The sequence below is a fragment of the Aspergillus aculeatus genome (genome assembly GCF_001890905.1).
Source record: "Aspergillus aculeatus ATCC 16872 unplaced genomic scaffold ASPACscaffold_21, whole genome shotgun sequence".
Taxonomy (NCBI): Eukaryota; Fungi; Ascomycota; class Eurotiomycetes; order Eurotiales; family Aspergillaceae; genus Aspergillus; species Aspergillus aculeatus.
In genome coordinates this window covers 91994-109939 of record NW_017962996.1, presented here as the reverse complement: position 1 = coordinate 109939, position 17946 = coordinate 91994, and the positions used below count along the sequence as shown (strand labels likewise).

General features: G+C 54.7%; 8 protein-coding genes across 8 annotated transcripts; 4 read left to right on the top strand and 4 right to left on the bottom strand.

The window, feature by feature from the left end:
• Nucleotides 1-986: 986 nt before the first annotated feature.
• ASPACDRAFT_36700 (uncharacterized protein) lies at nucleotides 987-2595 on the bottom strand (the record flags this gene model as incomplete). Its single annotated transcript, XM_020200233.1, has 8 exons — nucleotides 987-1140; nucleotides 1204-1446; nucleotides 1499-1874; nucleotides 1923-2074; nucleotides 2123-2273; nucleotides 2323-2340; nucleotides 2391-2440; nucleotides 2495-2595. The coding sequence occupies 8 exons, from the start codon at nucleotides 2593-2595 to the stop codon at nucleotides 987-989; spliced, it is 1245 nt and encodes a 414-aa protein (XP_020051555.1).
• Nucleotides 2596-3145: 550 nt separating this feature from the next.
• ASPACDRAFT_36547 (uncharacterized protein) lies at nucleotides 3146-4543 on the top strand (the record flags this gene model as incomplete). The annotated part of the gene is made up of 6 exons (XM_020200217.1): nucleotides 3146-3200; nucleotides 3258-3359; nucleotides 3413-3581; nucleotides 3632-3755; nucleotides 3810-4237; nucleotides 4300-4543. The coding sequence occupies 6 exons, from the start codon at nucleotides 3146-3148 to the stop codon at nucleotides 4541-4543; spliced, it is 1122 nt and encodes a 373-aa protein (XP_020051554.1).
• Nucleotides 4544-4755: 212 nt separating this feature from the next.
• On the top strand, nucleotides 4756-6371 carry ASPACDRAFT_1908056 (PP2C family serine/threonine-protein phosphatase). The gene has a single exon (XM_020198852.1). It carries the CDS (start codon nucleotides 4809-4811, stop codon nucleotides 6252-6254), a length of 1446 nt encoding a protein of 481 aa, XP_020051553.1. The 5' UTR covers nucleotides 4756-4808; the 3' UTR covers nucleotides 6255-6371.
• A 359-nt stretch (nucleotides 6372-6730) lies between these two features.
• Nucleotides 6731-7862, top strand: ASPACDRAFT_47957 (glycoside hydrolase family 43 protein; the record flags this gene model as incomplete). The annotated part of the gene is made up of 3 exons (XM_020202033.1): nucleotides 6731-7013; nucleotides 7082-7199; nucleotides 7259-7862. 3 exons carry the CDS (start codon nucleotides 6731-6733, stop codon nucleotides 7860-7862), a joined length of 1005 nt encoding a protein of 334 aa, XP_020051552.1.
• Nucleotides 7863-9008: 1146 nt separating this feature from the next.
• ASPACDRAFT_36736 (alpha/beta fold hydrolase) lies at nucleotides 9009-9878 on the top strand (the record flags this gene model as incomplete). Its single annotated transcript, XM_020200237.1, has 1 exon — nucleotides 9009-9878. One exon carries the CDS (start codon nucleotides 9009-9011, stop codon nucleotides 9876-9878), a length of 870 nt encoding a protein of 289 aa, XP_020051551.1.
• Nucleotides 9879-11789: 1911 nt separating this feature from the next.
• Nucleotides 11790-13297, bottom strand: ASPACDRAFT_36774 (MmgE/PrpD family protein; the record flags this gene model as incomplete). The annotated part of the gene is made up of 2 exons (XM_020200242.1): nucleotides 11790-13004; nucleotides 13058-13297. 2 exons carry the CDS (start codon nucleotides 13295-13297, stop codon nucleotides 11790-11792), a joined length of 1455 nt encoding a protein of 484 aa, XP_020051550.1.
• Nucleotides 13298-13817: 520 nt separating this feature from the next.
• ASPACDRAFT_36576 (tyrosinase family protein) lies at nucleotides 13818-15008 on the bottom strand (the record flags this gene model as incomplete). Its single annotated transcript, XM_020200221.1, has 4 exons — nucleotides 13818-14096; nucleotides 14181-14502; nucleotides 14563-14648; nucleotides 14697-15008. The coding sequence occupies 4 exons, from the start codon at nucleotides 15006-15008 to the stop codon at nucleotides 13818-13820; spliced, it is 999 nt and encodes a 332-aa protein (XP_020051549.1).
• A 604-nt stretch (nucleotides 15009-15612) lies between these two features.
• ASPACDRAFT_82067 (uncharacterized protein) lies at nucleotides 15613-17760 on the bottom strand. The gene is made up of 3 exons (XM_020206021.1): nucleotides 17518-17760; nucleotides 16833-17446; nucleotides 15613-16754 (listed from the first exon to the last, which is right to left on the bottom strand). Exons 1-3 carry the CDS (start codon nucleotides 17751-17753, stop codon nucleotides 15820-15822), a joined length of 1785 nt encoding a protein of 594 aa, XP_020051548.1. The 5' UTR covers nucleotides 17754-17760; the 3' UTR covers nucleotides 15613-15819.
• Nucleotides 17761-17946: the final 186 nt, after the last annotated feature.

Genomic DNA, 17946 nt, shown 5'->3' with positions numbered 1-17946 from the left:
AACTGGAGCCATCCTGCCATCAGTTTCAATCTTAATTAGTACAAAACCCAGGTATGATGCGCAACAGATCGCCGACACCACAGACAACCAGCGAAAATTCCAATATCCCAGCCACTCTCTTCCGCAAGCGATACAACCGACTTGAGACGTCAGTCAGACCCGGTTGGCAATTGTTTTATAATTGTCAGCTGTTGCTCGCTTTCCCGTCTTTTCGTCCAGCTCTGTCCTGTTTGACAGGCCTCTTTACCTTCTCTCCACCTTCCAACCCACCCGATTCCCCGCCATTGTGATGCGGATCACAACCACTATCTAAAGATGTCGTGACAAGAAAGGCAAGAGTGAAAGATTACGTGCATTGGTTTTTTAGATCTTCGGATGTGGTGACCCTTCGTGAGATATGTTAGTCTCCCTTGGCCCGGCTCTTCCTTCTCACCGTAGACTCTAATCACACCTATCGAAAAAGCAGCTATCATCTGCCAATCTGCCAAAGTTCTCAGGTGTTGGAGATGGGTCTTTACTGCGCGTTGCCCCATTCTATGCTGAAGGGAATTGAATACGCGATAGGTCATCTTACATAAACCAACCATGTATGCAGCTCAGGTTCCGACACATACCCTGAAACAAACTATAGTTTCCTTTTTCAGCTCCCATTCTTTACCCCTGTATCAACCGCCACCACAATCGTCTCCCGATCCTCGGTCGAGCTCTCCTCCGACTCGGCGTACCTCGGTTTGCGCTTTTGCTCCCTGTCATCATCACATCAGCAACATTCACGCTGTCTTGCAGTCCTGCGTCTCTTACCATCTATGTATCACGATGACCGAGATGAAAGCGGCCCAGAGCAGAAAGAAAAACGCAAAAGAGGCCGGCCACCCCTTGCGCCAGCGGGGGGCGCCGTCGGGGCCTGCAGTCGGGAAAAGGAGCAGGGGTACCCAGATTTGGAACGAGTAGCCGAAGGTCATCATTGAGCCCTGGATCTAAGTCAGCTATTGAGTTGATGGGGAGGGTGCGGGTCGGATAGGGGAGCAGACCATGATGAGGGCGCGCTCCTCCGAGTCGTCCTTTACGATCGTGTTGACGGTCGAATAGAGAATGGGGCTCAGGCATCCGGCTGTACCGAAGAGGTACCAGGCGACGAATCTGGACGAAGTCAGGTTAGGGGCCTGGAGACAGAGACCCAGACAAGGGGGTAGGGCTACGCACTTTAGTCCGCGCGGGATGTCCCAGATAATCATGCACAAGGAAGAGAACAGGCAGCACGCCGAGGAGAAAGTGTAGAGCGCCCAGGTGGGGTAAATCGCGGCCAGCGTCGTCCCCAGCCACGAGGCGACGATGTTGATGGCGTAGGTCACGGTCGGGAGCTTGTTCACCTGCGGCACCGAGTAGCCCTCCGCCTGCAGCCAGAGGTTCATGTAGGAGACTGGATAGGAGGAGATGATCATGCATCTGTGATAGGGTCAGCATGACGTCCCGTGGACTGCACGGTGGAAAAGCTCACGCGTAAATGAAAATGAAGATCCAGATATGCCACCGCTTCAGCGTCCGTTGGAAAACATCAAGGCTCATCTTCCCTGGGCGGCGGATGTTGGCCCTGCGCGCTCGATCCTTGGCCAGGGCGATGTCATCCTCGGTGAGGAAAAAGGTCCGCGGGGAATCGGGCACCCCGGGAAAGATGAAGAAGCCCAGGATTGCCACGGGGATGGTGAAGATCCCGTCGATGATGAACAGCCAGCGCCAACCTGGCATGCCGCCCACTCCGGACAGGTTCGTGTAGGCGGCCGCTTGCAGGTATCCGCTGACCATGGTGCCTAGGGCGTTGCAGATGAACCATGTGCCGGCTCGCTTGAAGAGCTCGGGGCCGGAGTACCATGAGCCTTGAACAGAGTTAGTATAGGCATAGGATTGAGGGGAGAATTACTGACCGAGGATGAAATGCGTTCCTGCGAACACTGGCGCTTCAAACATACCCACGAGCACTCGAAGGGCATAGAGCTGGTGGACATTCGTGACGCGGCTCTGCGCAAAGGTGCAGACTCCCCACAGAATCTCGAGGGTAGGAAGAAGCCATCGTGCCCTAATCTGTTAACGATAGAAAAGCTGTCTTGGAGGAACGCGATCTTACAATTTTGGACGGGACATCAGCAGCAGGCCCGGAACTTGGAAGACCACATATGCGGTGATATAGCAAGTGTTGAAGTAATTGAGCTGATTGCCATTGAGCTGAAAGTCTTCCTTCAACCCACTGACATATGCATTGCTGATGTTCGTTTGATCTGGGGTTCGTTAGTCCGCGGGCAGATTGGCTGGAACTGCTCAGCTTACCCAGGTATTTCACGAAGACTAGAGGACTTTTAGCACACTGTTCATAGGTAAGGAGCGGATGGTCTTACAGCAAAGACAGGCAAATATGAGGATTGACAAATCCAGCTTGAAGAGCAACCTACAAAGTCAGACCTTGGCAATTGACCGAAAATATCAGGATCCCCAAACTCACTTGCGCTCATGTGCCGGGTAATTCGACGGATACCAGTTGAACACCTCCTTGAAAAGCCCCAAGGGCCCCAGTCTGACACGAGCTGCGGTCTTGTCGGACATCGTGACGAGTCCTTGCCTGTGTCAACTAGGATGATCTTTCCGTGGTCGGCCTCCCACTTCGACATATCTGCCGATTCATCCGGGAATTTATACTTCAGTCAGTGGTAACACCAATGAGGCAACTGAGACGACGAATTGTTGTTGAGATATTTGCCATGACTCCACATCTTCTCGTCATAGATGCATGCGGCGAATGCGACAGGGACAGGGGCCGGGGAGGGGTCAGGACTGCAACATCTTGGTGCGGGATGGCGTGCCGCAACCCCGGTCCAGCAGAAACTCAATCAGTTGTTATCTCTGACATGAGTCAAGTATGGGAGGTTTGAGTGGCTGGAACGAGTCGAGATTCTCGATAAGAATGGCGTGCTTTGCAGTGCGGCTTTGCAATTCACTCAACGAAACGACTGCCGTGCGGGGTTGAGTTGATGCATCAGCAACAGAACCACATCCATGATTTACTGCTGCAATTTAAATGTAGTTGCTTTCACCCGGTCCATTCTGCTGGAACACAGAAATACCATCAGGTTTTGTGGAGAGAGAGTCTTGCAGAATGCCAGCCAGATTGATTGACAGATATGACCACGTCCCCGTGACGAAGGAGAATCGTATGTACCACTCTCAAACCAAGGTTTCTATGCAATGCGACATTACTGACGAAGTAGTCCCTTGGGCTGAGCTCGTTACTCTCGACCTGAGTCAATACGGCCAGCCGGGAGGTAAGGAAGAGCTTGTCAAGCAGCTGGACCATGCCGTGCGACATGTGGGTGAGTATTCGTACCCTCGCAACAACATCTTCAGCCCTAACCCTGCCCCCAAGGCTTCTTCTACGTGAAGAACTTCAACATCAGTCAAGATGAGATCGACCGCCAATTCGCACTTGGCCGCGAGTTCTACGCTCTTCCATTGGAAGAGAAGCTCAAGTACCACAACAGCGCCGATCTCGCGAGTGGCGAGTACAACGGCTACAGGCCTGCTGGCCACCGGGTGTAAGCTCTCCCATCTGACTTGACTCATAAACCTGGTTGACATTCCCTAGTCTCGGTAACGGTATTCGGGATAATATTCAAGTCTACAACATCCCCAAGTTCGACGGATACCACAAGCGCCAGCAACCACCTGTGCTGGAAGACAACATCGCAGAGATCGAAGCATTCAGCCGGGTAGGCCGCACTTCCTCCTGCAATGATTACACAAGTCACTAAGTGAATGTCCAGAAATGCCACAGCGAAGTCGTCGTCAAACTTCTCCGCCTCTTCGCGATCCTCCTCGAGCTCCCTGATGAAGACCAACTTGTCCGCGACCATCAGTACGACGTCAAAGGTGAAGACCACCTTCGCTACATGCACTACGCTGCGCGCAGCAAGGAGGAGAACTCCCAAGTGGCCAGCATCTACACCCCTGGCCACACGGACCTCGGCACCGTGACCTTGCTCTTCCGCCAGCCCGTGGCGGCACTCCAGATCCTCAACTCGGAAGGGGAGTGGAAGTGGGTACGTCCGCAGGACGGGACGATTACCATCAACACGTGCGATGCGTTGACGGCACTCACGGGTGGGTTGATCAAGTCGAGCATTCACCGGGTACATGCTCCGCCGCCGGATCAGGCGCATGTGGATCGGTTGGGGGTTTTGTACTTCGCACGGTGGGTTTGCACTGTTCATCCGTCGTGTTCCTCAGAACGAAATGCTAATGTTGGGGATATAGACCCAACAACCATGTAGTACTGGACCCGATCACAAACAGCCCGCTACTCAACCGGCTCGGACTCACCCAGAATGTGTTCACGGAGTTAGGGCAGCATTTGACGACGGAGCAGTGGGTCAAGGTGCGGCAGACGCAGCAGCAGCGACGCAATCGGGATGTGAAGGTCTCGGATGATGGGAAGTTCACATATGGGGAGAAGGACCTGGAGATTCTGCCTGGGCTGGAAGCCAAGATTTATAATTAGCGATTTTCAATAGGATACCGGATCTGCATTCACCTGCACGCTGCACGTGACAGTAATCCCAGCTAAGCCGTGCTTAGAATTTAGCTGTGATTTCCAGTTTACACCCTTACATTCACAGGTTGCACTTGCCTCAGAATTACCTTGAGCGGTGAGTTGCGGTTCACCTTAGTTCACCTTTCCTCCTGCGAGACACTGGGTGGAAACAACCTCAACACGCCCTTCATGCACAATTCTCTCCTCTGTATGGTCTTGTTTCTTTGCTACGATGTTGTCACAGTATGGGATTCGATCCAGTCTGGGTCGAGCGGCTAGAAATCCAGTCTTTCGACAACAGATCAAGAAGTTTCATTACGCGAAACGCTCCCCAGCGACCCAGTTGAGGTACCTGACAGCTACTGGTCTTGCCACCACGTCGGGCGTGTATTGGTGGTGGTCCTCCTCAGCCAACAGAGATGCTCAGAATGTAGTCGTCCAGCCTCCTTTCTCCCACGATGAAGTCACACGCATTCTATCCAAAGAGTCATACTCGTTTTCAGTGCGAGATGTTCCTGGCATCGACCGTCATGATGGCGCCCAGCTCGCATCTAACAGCCCCTGCGAGGATCGGCTCACCTATGCCAAGTTTCCTTCCCCGTGGCGCAGCGACAAAGAACCCTGGATGGCGTGGGCAGTTTTCGACGGTCATGCCGGCTGGCAGACGGCAGAGCTCCTGAAGAATCAGCTCGTTCCCTCTGTGCGCCACAGCCTGAGCCAAGTGACGCCTATTTCGGACGGAAACCAGTCGGTCACGGGCGAGGATACGGTACCATGTGCCATCAGCAATGCATTCGTGAATCTCGATGATGCCATTTTCAAGACCGCCTTGGAGGCGTCGCAGGGTAATAAGCCTCTACACCAAAGGGTCCGCGACCTTCTCCCGGCCTTTGCTGGCTCCTGTGCATTACTATCAATCTTCGATCCGGACACCAGTGCATTGCACGTGGCATGTACCGGTGACTCACGCGCCGTGCTTGGACGACAGCAGCCCGACGGGAGGTGGGAAACGATTCCTCTGTCCATTGATCAGACTGGGAGCAATGAAGAGGAGATTGCCCGAATCTATAGCGAGCACCCTGGCGAGGAAGACATTGTGCAAGATGGACGCGTACTGGGACTGATGGCTTCCCGGGCGTTTGGGGATTGTCGCTGGAAATGGCCCGTGGAGTTCCAGCAAGAAATCCGCCAAAGATTTTACGGCCCCGCACCGCTAACCCCCCGGTACGACATTCGCACGCCGCCCTATGTGACTGCCCAGCCGGTCGTTACCACCGTCAACATTGATCCCACACAGCCTTCGTTCCTGATCATGGCTACAGATGGTCTGTGGGATATGCTCTCCAGTCAGCAGGCGGTCGATCTGGTCGGGAAATGGCTGTCGGGAGGCGCGAAGACTGGGAAAGGCAGCGCCACATCCACCGCAGCCTCCGACAAACCCTTCGATTTTGGTCATTTCTGGGAAGGCGTCAACTGGAGGTTTGTGGAGGGCCGAACGACAGTGCAGGATGATAATGTGGCGGTGCACCTAGTGCGTAATTGCCTTGGTGGCAGCGATCTCGAGTTGTTAAAGGGGAGATTGGCCTTTGACCCTCCGTTTTCCCGAACTCTGCGTGATGATATTACTGTGCAGGTGGTGTTTTTCGGGGTTGCAAACTCGAAGAAAGACAAGAAATGACCTCGACTGTGACATTGCTATCGCAATCAGCGAGGATTCGGGATGTTGGATGGGAATCCAGGCCATGGCAGCCACTCAAAACCATAGTATCACACAGGTAGATTCATACTAGAGTGTCGTGTCGTACTCACGGACAAATACTGAGTAGTATGCCCTCCTTGAAGGACTACGTTAATGGGCAACTATATGCTGAACATGTTTTCAATGTCCGTTAACATCGAAGGTAAAGCTTCTAGATTAGCCGAGGTCGGCCTCGTGCGGAGATGGTTCGATCGCCAAGCTTCAGTCCCAACTCCGGTGGAGAAATCCTGCATAACCATTTCATGAATTTTCCGCTGGCTGCCTTGGTTGTAGTGTTCTTGGCGAATTCCTCTGGGCCCGTGGGGAAGTGCTGGAGTCGACGAACTGCATAAATAAGGCCGGTTTCCCGTCTCAAGCCCTGCCACAGGCCATAATCGAAATCACCTACCTCAGCAATGCATATCTCCTCCCTTCTCTCGGCTACAGCCCTTGTGGCTGCCGTCACAGGCGCTGTCCTACCACGTCAGGACGATTCATACTACGGCTACCTGCTTTCCACATTCACTGATGCCGACCCGCGGGTCTTCTGGTACCTGTCTACTGCCGACGATCCCCTGAGTTTCACGGCACTCAATGGCGGCAGCCCCGTGCTAGAATCGACCGTCGGGACTAAGGCTGTCAGGGATGTGTTCCTCACGGCTAACCAGGAGAAGTCAGAGTACTTCGTCATCGCTACTGGTGCGCATAGCCTCCGCACATCTCAAGGTGGTGCACCACCACGAAACAACCGTGACTAACGGGTGTAGATCTGGATATCAACGCAGACGGATTCTCCTGGGACGAGGCCACGCGCCGGGGCAGTCGAGGCCTGACCGTGTGGCGATCGGAGGATCTGGTCGACTGGTCTGAGCCTTCATTGGCAATGTATGTCATCTCACACGAGACCAGCATCTCCAACACACTCGCTAACATGCACCATCCAGCATCGAAGACGAAACCGCCGGCATGGCCTGGGCCCCTTCAGTGGTTTGGAACACGACCGAGAGCCAATACTACCTCTTCTGGTCCTCGCGCCTCTACGACACCACAGACACCAACCACACCGGCACGGCCACCCTCGACCGCATCCGCTACACCACCACCACCGACTTCGTGACCTTCGCCCCGCCAGCCGACTACCTCGCCCTAGACAGCGAGAACATCCCCCTCATCGACCAGGAGTTCCTGGCCCTCGGGGATGCACCCGGCCACTACGCGCGGTTCCTCAAGGATGAGAACGTCCTCCACGTCTACCAGGAGACCACCACGGGGGGCCTGTTCGGCGAGTGGACCCGCGCAGAGGGGTATATCCAGGATGGGGTGGTGTATGAGGGTCCGGCGGCGTTTCCGGATATTCAGGATGCCGACAAGTTCCATCTGTTGCTGGATAATTATGTCGAGTATGTGCCGTTTGAAAGCACGGATGTCGGTGGGGCGGAGTGGGTGGCCTCGGATCGGACGGGGTTTCCGACGGGGTTGAAGCATGGAAATGTGGTGCTGGTGACGAAGGAGCAGTATGATGCTCTTGTTGCACGGTATGGAGTGTAAAGTTGAGGGTTATTGCGGGAATGGGGGATGGTGATGGGGACGAAGACGGAGAAAATGGGCTGATCGACGGCGTCCCGTCGGGATTTTGCCGGTTGGGGTTAGGGTTCTGTTGCTGAGGACTTGGCGAGGAGGTCGACTGCCAAGTGCCACGGTGCTGTACAAGCAGGTGTGAATGGCGATGATGATGATGGTGATGAGTCCCTGCCTGTTCAAGCCATTGTCATATGCGATTCAGCTTCAATAACTAGATGGTGTTGAATATGAGATATATGTCTCTGTGGCCGCACCAACCTGCAGTCAGCAAAACAGAATTGTATTCCATCAGCAAAAGCCCCTACTCTACCCAATACTTCCTCGCCCACTCCTCCGCCGTCAACGCCCGCAACAACACCTGATGATTCACGTCTCCTGCAAATCCCACGCGACGCCCCTCCCATCTCCAAACACAACCTGGTACTTGAACAACCCATTGCCATCCATCGCTGCATGGGCAGACGAGCAAGCCAGGCGTCGTACATCGGTTATGAAAACTGCTGTATTACCTTCTTTGCTCTCTCCCAACGTCGGCGACGCATCAGCTGCGAGCGAATCAGCGAGGCGTTGCTTGCGGTTCCTCGTATCGTCGGGCCGTGTACGAAAGTGTGCAGGCGGGCTGCTCACTCATCAGACTTCATGTGGCCCTGAACCTTTCTCTATGTGTAGATGTTAGGCGGTAAGTACACCAATCGGTCTGTTGCAGATGAAGTTGTGACAGTAGGAGGGAATTGGATAAACGTTAACGATAGGATCATTAGCCGGAAGAGGGAATACCTCCCTCTTGCTGATTGGCTGAAGCTGCCGCCGCGAGAAAATCCGCCAAGAAGCCCTAAGCATGAATAAGCTGGCAGGCAGGAGATGTCTTTGCAGTCGACAACACTCCATGATCTCAGATACGAGGGGAGTGGCAAAGGATATGACCAGCGTGCTGACAAATAAGGCGTCATTCAGTTCTCCCCGGTTCAAGGGTTCCAGAGCGTGTTTGGTACACCCAAGATTGCGGGGTATATATAGTTGTCGCTGTCAGATTAACCCCACCTCATGACCCTCGATCAATTTACAATCTGCACTTTCTATGATACCCACTTCGTCTTTTATAGTTCCTGAGCCATGGCGAGCACTCAGCCGAAGAAACTTGAGCTTCCCACATCGAAATCGCATGTCTTCTACCGCGAAGCAGGAGCAGCGTCAGCCCCTGTGATCCTCCTCCTGCACGGCTTTCCCTCATCCTCGCACCAGTACCGCAACCTCATCCCAATTCTGGCCGCAAAATACCGGGTCATCGCGCCCGATCTACCGGGCTTTGGCTTCACCGAGGTCTCCGAGGGGTTTGAGTACACCTTCGACGCGCTCGCCACCGTCATCGCCGAGTTTCTCGACCGCCTCGCCATCCGCCAGTACTCCATCTACATCTTCGACTACGGCGCCCCCGTCGGTCTGCGTCTGGCGCTGCAACAGCCGGCCGCCATCCAGGCCATCATCACGCAGAACGGCAACGCCTACGAGGCCGGGCTGGGCGCCTTCTGGGACCAGATCCGGGCACTCTGGACCAGCGACAACGACGGGGCCGTCCGAGAAAAACTCGCGACCGGCCTGCTGACTCTCGCCGCCACCAAATGGCAGTACGAGGAGGGGACTGCCGTGGACCGAGTCGTGGCGCCCGAGTCCTACTCGCTGGATTATGCCCTGCTCCAGCGTCCGGGCAACGCGGACATCCAGCTGGATCTGTTCTATGACTACCGCACAAATCTGCCGCTATACCCGGAGTTCCACCGGTACTTTCGCGCGTCGCAGGTGCCGCTGCTGGCAGTCTGGGGGAAGTATGATCAGATCTTTGTGCCGGCGGGAGCCGAGGCGTTCAAGGCCGACTTGCCCGAGGCGGAGGTGCATCTGTTGGATGCGGGGCACTTTGCGGTGGAGACGGAGACGGCGGAGATTGGGGAGTTGATCCTTGACTTTTTGGCAAGGAAGGGGATCTAATTATAGTTGAATGATCTGGATTGTAGCCTCCTGCGACTGGTGGGGTTGGTGGGGACGCGCTTGTGTGGACGGCACTCCTGCATTGTTTATGCTGCATCATGGCTGGACAGCCAAAGTATTGGTTTTGTGTTATATGTCGAGATTATCTATCACATCGGAGCCCTAATTCAACCTAGTACTATTTTGATGATATTTTCGGAGAGATCGATTCGAAAGTATAGCCCAGAAGGGGCTGTAGGCTATGGGTGATACTAAGTCGTACGTGTGTTGAAGAGGCGAGAATATTTCAGCATACGAACATGAACACCGCAATTTAAGTAGAACATGTGTCTGATATGATGACTGACTTGAAGGTACAAGGCTTGATTGACATAGATGAGTGGTATACCAATCACCAGTATCATTTGTGAGGACTGTCCTTGCTGCAAGCTGTACCCAGAGATACCATGATAGATGATCACCAAATTCATCAGAGGTCGTTGATTGACTCGTAGATCTTGGGTTTGCATATATTGACGGCCTCGTCGCAATAACAGCCGGTGGGGCACCAGGGATGCTGCCAGGTGCAGTAACCACCGCACTGAGCGATTTGGAATTCTCTCACCATTTCTGGGTTTCCGCAGGAACTAGGTAGCAATGTATATATGAAAAGATTACTGATCAACAGTAGGTTCATTGTTGAGGACTCTCTACTATATAGTTCGCTGAGAGGTTTTAGGTTGGATGTGATGTAGGTGAAGTCCAAGGTCAGATAGAATAAACACGAAACGGATTGATGGCCATTGAAATAGCTAAACATGCTAAGCTCAAGTCTATGACTAATATATGACAACGAGACAAAGAATCAGTTACCGCAGGCAGGCACCATTCGTGTCATGCTGCAATGGTCTTCGGTGATGCGTCACTCGGCATGACATCATATCACATGATATACAACGTATATGACTGTTTAGCACAATACGAGGTGATTCTGATATAGGACACTGTTGCGCCTGAGACTTATGCTAAAATCATTTCCCATGATCGAACCCATATTGGCGTCACGGGGTTACAGGATTGACTGTCCAAAGTCTGCTACTTTCAGCTCCTCGTTTAGAACCAAGATCTTGCGCAGGGCAACGTCATCCACGAAGACCCTGGAGGAATGAATATCAGCAAACGACTCGATCAGGCTTACGACCTACCTCAGCTTCAAGGCATCCTCCCGCTTAGGACACTCGTTGAGATGGGACTCGAGATCCCCTTATGCCGGGGCCAGCTCGATGCCATACTGGGATGTTCGGTAGTTTCCCGGTTGATTTCGTTGAGGTATTCGGCATCCTCGGGGTCGCGGGTCGGCCTCGGGTGATGGTGCTTAGCCTTCTTGACCACCCGGTCTTGCCCTAGTTCATGAATGACCCCAGTCATGCCAATGCCCGTGACTGGGAGGTTAATATACGGGTCGTTTGTAAGTAAACAATGTTGAGTCGTGCTCAGTTGGACATGGGCTGCATCTTTTCGTCAAGACTGTCTTGAGTGGGCCTGACAAGATGACCCAGGCTTTGCGTCGTGGGCTTGGGCTATTGGGTGTTCGTGCTCGAGCTGCATATTTGCAGAATGGTGGGAAAATGACACGGTAGGAGGAGTTGACTTTGGAAGATGCCACCGTGGGAAGGTACAGATATTTGAACAATGGGAAGTTGGGCTGAGACCCGGCTGTCTGCATGGCTGCAGCATTGGCAGTATTGGCGTTTCCAATAGGCAATAGATTGGCGCTGACATTTCATCCATATTCCCAGAACGATACATAGAGCGCTAGAAGGGCACACAATCTAGGAACCTTCATTTCTGTTCATTATACACAAAAGCAAAAAGCACAACCAACAAGAGAATAACGAGAACCAGAAACAGAAACATTTCTTATACGCTGCATCATCCCCGAATCAGGGCGAAGAGCTCAGAAACATCCTTCAAATCCTCCAAAGAAAGCACAGCCCCCTCCAGCCGTTGCATGCGAGCATCATCGCCCACCGTCCGCGCCAGCCTGCGCCATTTCTCGCGAATCTCCTCGTCAGTGATCGGCGGGTCAAACCCGCGGGGCATGGCCACGGTCTCCTCCACCGTCACCCCGTCTGCGAATTTCACAGTTACCCTTGCTCCGCAGAGATGGTTAGGCTGGTCAAACTCTTCGTCTCGGACGCAAGTCGTCTTGCGAATCAACTCCCAGACGCGATCATCGTCCAACGCAGCCGCGTCGAACTGCTCCAGCAGCACCTGTCCGTACACCAGCTGCGCCGCCCCGATGTACGCCGCGTTCATCTGGGCTCCTGTGGCCGTGAGCGGCCGCTCAGCGGGCACCCAGCCATCATGCGCGAAGACCGGCTCCGACAGCGCTACCCGGATACTCTGGATATTCTGCAAGTTCGCCTGGGTGAACCTATCCGGGTATATCTCCTGCAGCCGCTCCAACGCCTCGACCTGCCCGTGACAACCCCCAACACAGGCATGCAACTTGACCCGAATGTTGGTGGTCTGCCAGACCCGCCCCAGCCCCGCGGTCACCTCTTCAGGCTGGTAAGGCGGCTCGCGTCCGTTGCCCCGGCTGAACATGGCCAGAAACCCGCCGTAGGGCCGCTCGAACACCTTCCGGATGCCCAGGTAGCCGTTGCGCGCCAGCAGCGCCCCGAACAGCCCGTTGCGCGCCGCGAACGCATGCTGCACCCGCTTGATCATCCCCTCGTACTGTGCTGCCATCAGTCCACCGGCCTGCGTGCATGCGATGCCGATGGCTGACTCGGTGGCTTCGCTGTCGAGGTTTAGGAGTTTGGAGGCGGCGGCGGCGGCGGCGGGGCAGCCGAAGATTGGGCCCGAGTGCCAGCCGCGTGAGAGTAGTTCGGCCCCGTACATCGCGGCGCCAGCGCGGGGCCCGGTTTCGAAGCCTACAACTGCTGCGATGAGGAGTTCCAGGCCGGTGACGGCTCGTCGGGGTTGCTTTTGGCTTCCGTGCGATCGGACCTCGGCTGCGGCGAAGAGGGCTGGGAGGATGACGCTGGCGGAGTGCAGGGGAGCGGCGCTGTGATAGTCATCTAGTTCGACTGCTTGGATGAATGCCCCGTTGAGAATTGCGGCGGCGAGGGGTCCGTATTTCTGGTGTTGCGTGAGTCTTGAAGCGTGGTGGCAAGTGCGGATAGAGGTCAGACCTTGTTGGTGTCCAGCACACTGCAGTAGCCGGCAGGCTCGTAGTCGTCGATGGCATCGATACACTTCTCCGACCACGGGACGTGCGCGCCAACTAGTCCGCAGGCTATGCCGTCGAGGATGAGGTGCTTGGCGCGTTGGAGCACATGGGTGGGGATATCAGAGGCTCGTAGGGATGTGACCCAGTCGCAGAGGTCTGCGGTGACCGGTTGCTCTTTGGGGGCAGATTCGGAGGTGATCATGCTGATATGCTTGTATTCTGATGAATTCATCTTAGGGGAGCTTTGATGCTATATAGATTGAGCGTACTTACTGGAGAGTACGTACATCTCCCGGTCCCGGCCTGCATGACGCCTGTACCGGCCCGCTACCGGCATCACTTCTTACCTCCGGCCGGTCATGCAATGACGATTTAATTCATACCTCCGAGGACCGAGAAAGGCAAGCAAGGGTAACTCGGCACAATGGAACAATCCGCTTATGCTTCACATACCACCATATTGTTCTGCCGCGACAGGCATTTCCGCATAACAGTCCGGCATCATAATCCGACGCTATCTTCCATCAAGCAAAAGCCCCACGCCCATTACCTGACAAAAGCAGCCTTTTCACAGAAAGTACACACCAACCTAACGCCTCTCAAATTGATACCTGAAAAGCACAGCAGCACGCCCGCGTTTCAACAAAAGTGTTCCGGACTACTACGCCACACTAACCACCGCCATGCAGCAGCAGCAGCAGCAGCAGCAGCAGCAACAACGCTCAATCATACTCATAACACAAATACCCGCCAACAGGATTCATCACATCCTCCACGGTGACACCCGGCAGGATCTCATACGACTCCAGCTGATACTCGAGCGTCGTCTCCGGCCAACCCTCCGCCGGAGTAGGCAGATCCGTATGATTGACAGAGGTCCCACCCATCGCGAACAGTCGGGAGTCCGGGTCGACCATCTGCCAGGTATACCACAGCCGGTCGATGAAGGCGTGGTGGATGTAGAACATCGGGTCGCCGGGGGAGGCCTTGACGTCTGCCATCTACAGTCCCACAATATCAGCATCAGTACTATCACCTTCTGAAACCCGATATTCCCCACTACAACAAGAAGGAGGATAACGCACCAACCCCCCAACAGCCTCATGCACCCCCTTGTGCGGATACGAGGCCACGCACTGCCAGAAGGGCGTGTAGCCGGTCAGATCGAAGCACTGGCCCACCTTCGTGCTGTTGACGTTTCGAATTCCCAAGGCGTTATCCCACTCGCGCTCCAGACACCGTTCCGTGTTGTTATCCAACGGCCCGATGTACTGCGTCAGATCGGCGAAGCGTCCATCCGTCACGCAGTTGGCAGGCTCCGTGCCGTCGCCCCCGAAGGAATCGTCGTGCCACATCGGTGAGCGGAATAGGTCCCCTGTGTCGGCATCGGCTTGTTCGTTCCACCATCTATCCATCATTCAATTAGTGGGGGCGGGAGATATCCAAGGTAGAGAGAACCGAGCGTACACCATCGGACCCTCGTACCCGCACTCCGTCCGGAGGAGTGTCTCGAGGATGTGCAGCAGATATCTATGCCAGGGGAGAAATTGGCCCTGGCCAGTTCTTCACCTCAGTACTGTGAGTATGCCCGGTGCCTGGACGGTACGCACCACGTTATGGATCACATCGCCGTACTCGGTGTTGGTGTAGTACCGATGCAGCGCCTGCAGATCGCTCCATCGGCTTGTTGTGTAGGCCATCCCCGTCTCCCCAGGAAGATCGATCAGGCATTGCACCGCATCTAAGTAGGCCTCCTGCTGCGAGCGGTCGAGGTTGCGCCATTCCTTGCGGGTTTGGAGCCGCTCGCGCGTGCAATCGCCGCCGTACAGGTTGGAGTCAACGGTTGGGCCGGGGCGGGGCAGTTGACTGGCTGTCGCTAGGGTTAGGAGGCTGAGGATAAGGGAGTGTCTCATTGTGGATGCTTAGGGGGAAAGAGGCTGGGTGAGTATAGGTCAGGAGGGCAGGGCAGGGTTCATGCAGCGAAGAAAGGAATCAAGGGCATGCATTAGGCAGAGTTGAACCTAGGAACCTACGAAGCTGTGTCTTGATCTACGGCTGGACATCGAGGGAGACATTCGCACAATCGTCCAGGGGCGGGCCCATCGATAGCAGCTAGCTTGCATTCTTCGAACCAGGAAATATCACTGCTTTTTCTCGGTTGTGTCTTCCGAAGAATGCGGGTTCGGTACAATCCTCGTATCAGTTCTGGGGCACTGTAGTCGGGGCAAGATATGCACCCCGCTGTACCGTTGCCATGGCTATGCAGCTGGAATGCTGGCGTCAATTTGTTGTTTGTCTCTTCCATTTCGCGTCTTTGACTCGAATTCTTCCACTGAACGATGCTCCTCAGGATCAAAAGAGCTAGATTGAGTCGGCGCTGAGCAGAACTATTGCAAATTTCTGAAGGTTGTATATCCCCGTCGTGGTAGTTGACTGAAACCCCGCATGTGAGATTTGGGGATGGGTCATTGCAAGGCATAATGAGTGGATGCTCGGAAATATATTTTGTGCACTCGGGGGGTGTAAGGACCAAGGTTCGACTCATCAAAATCAGTACAGGATATGAATTAAATATTGTAGCCTAGAAGATCTGGTAACCGCAACAGAAACATCGGAACTTTTCGAACCAGCCAGCATATTAGGGTATTAAAAAGACATTATCGTAAACACCAGTCAGGCCCCCAGCCCCTTATCCCACTCCCCTCAGCATAGAAAATAAGCAGCTCACAGCATCGTTCCCTTGTTCTGCTTCTTATCGACATTGTAGTGCCTCCACATGATGACAGACGGGAAGGCCAACACCAAGATCGCTGTCGCCGCGATCGCCTGGTACTTCTCCATGTAGCCCCAGGCATAGTTAATGGCATCGCGCACCTCCGTGCCAGGGGCGTATTGCATCTGCGTCAGGTACCCACCGGCGATCAGCGTCTCCAGGTCGGCTTGAGCACTGGCAGGAAGGGCACTCTTCAGGCCATCCCGGAAGGTGTTGCTGTAGATCGAAGCGGAGACGGCCGCGCCGATGGCACCGCCGATGCTGGTGAACAAACTCACGATCGACAGCATGATGGGGATATTCTCGCGCGAGGAGGCGCACATCACCGCCATCTGGAAGCTGATGACCATCATTCCGCCGGAAAAGGCGATGAAGATCTGGCACATGATGATGTAGCCAATATCCGCATCCTGGCCGCGGAAGTGGATCATCAGGCCCGCGCCCAGCATCATCAGCGGCACCGCGAAGAACAGGGTCGAGTACTTGAATTCCTTGGTGGTGCGGATCCACAGCCCGAACACGGGCGACCAGAGGCAGGAGCCCACGGTGTAGATCGAGGTCATGTAGCCGGTGTGTGTGATGCTGAGGTCGTAGACCACCATGAGGAAATAATAGAAGTAGCTGTCCCACAAATAGAAGCTGAAGTAGAGGACGGCGGCCAGCATGCATGCACCGATCACGGTGCGGTCACGCAGGTGCTCGTAGGGAATGAAGTGCACCCGCGCCCCCCATTTCTCCCACGCCGCGAAGACGAAGAACAGGCAGAATCCGACCACTACTTCGGCGATGAAGGCGGCGTTGTGGTACTCGGTTCGCCCATAGCTGGCCAGGCTGAACGGCAGCAGGAAGAGGACGAAGGCCGCCATCAGGATAAGCGCGCCGATCACTGATGTATCCTGTTAGTTATGGTCGAAGACGCGGAATATCGGTCGGGTAAGCCAGCACACGGCAAGAAGAAACTCACCATCGAATTCATGTACGTAGTGGACGATCGTTTGCAGAGTGGTGCGACCGCTGGACTCGCGGGTCAACAGTCCCTGCTTGTACGCCTTGCGCTCGTAGTACTTGAAGATGTAGATCAACGGGGCAAAGACAAAGGGCTGCACGATGGCGAAGGCACCGTACGCCCACCGCCAGCCGGAGGTCTTCACGAACGAATTGGCCGCCAACGAACCGGTGAAGGCGCAGCAGATGAACGGAGTGGTCGAGAAGGCGAAGGCGAACGCCCGGTTGCGGAGACCCGAGGTATCGGCGATGTAGATCTCAAGAATCAGGTAGATGGCATCGTACCCAATCCAGTAGAACACATAGCCAGCCGCAAAGCTGTTGGGGCCATTACACGCCGCGAGAATGATCATACCCACGATGTAGACAGCCAGAAACACCATAAGACCCTCCGCACGTCCCCACAGTCCGAGCAGTTTTCCGATCGGCAACTTCAACACGCCACCGATGATAGTCGCTAGGATGTAGGCGGTGGTAACCTGGGAGGCGCTCTGGAAGTTGGAGTAGGCGTAGTAGAGGACATTGCTGCCGATATACTCGTGCAAGGCCAACATGAAATAACACACCCAGATCCTGACAGGCGATATGGTCAGCTAGGCCAGCAACGAAAATAATATGTCCCCTTCAGTTGAAGAAAAGCTTACCAGGCGTAAGTGATGATAATAGCCTTCTTGGTCCAAACAAGAGCGGCAGCCTCCGCCTTCTTCACACCGATGGGGGCATCTCGAGTAACCTCCTCGGGGTGTTCTTGAGCCTCCTTCTCGGCACGCGCCAGTTCCTCGGAGGGAGTCTCCTGGGAAGCATGATCATTGACGGGACCCAAGTCCTCGACGACATGGTTGGTTTTGCGACCACGGAGGCGGTCGGTAACAATACCCATGGTGAGGGGTTGCGGGGGGGAAATGGGTAGAGGAGACGAAAGGGGTGAGGATCAACCAGGAAAGAAGGGGAGGAAGGAGGGAAGGGGATCAGGCCGATTTATAAGTAGTAGTAGTTCGTAGTTGCAGGTGCGCAAAGTGTGGTGCGGTGGTAAGGAATCGGCGCTAGTGTGAGTTTGCCTTCCACAGCCTGAG

Coding starts and splice junctions, on each gene's coding strand:
- ASPACDRAFT_1908056 (XM_020198852.1), top strand. CDS start 4,809: ATGTTGTCACAGTATGGGATTCGATCCAGTCTGGGTCGAGCGGCTAGA.
- ASPACDRAFT_82067 (XM_020206021.1), bottom strand. CDS start 17,753: ATGGGTATTGTTACCGACCGCCTCCGTGGTCGCAAAACCAACCATGTC. Junction 17,447..17,517: donor ATTATCATCACTTACGCCTG/GTAAGCTTTTCT, acceptor ATCGCCTGTCAG/GATCTGGGTGTGTTATTTCA. Junction 16,755..16,832: donor CTACGTACATGAATTCGATG/GTGAGTTTCTTC, acceptor AGGATACATCAG/TGATCGGCGCGCTTATCCTG.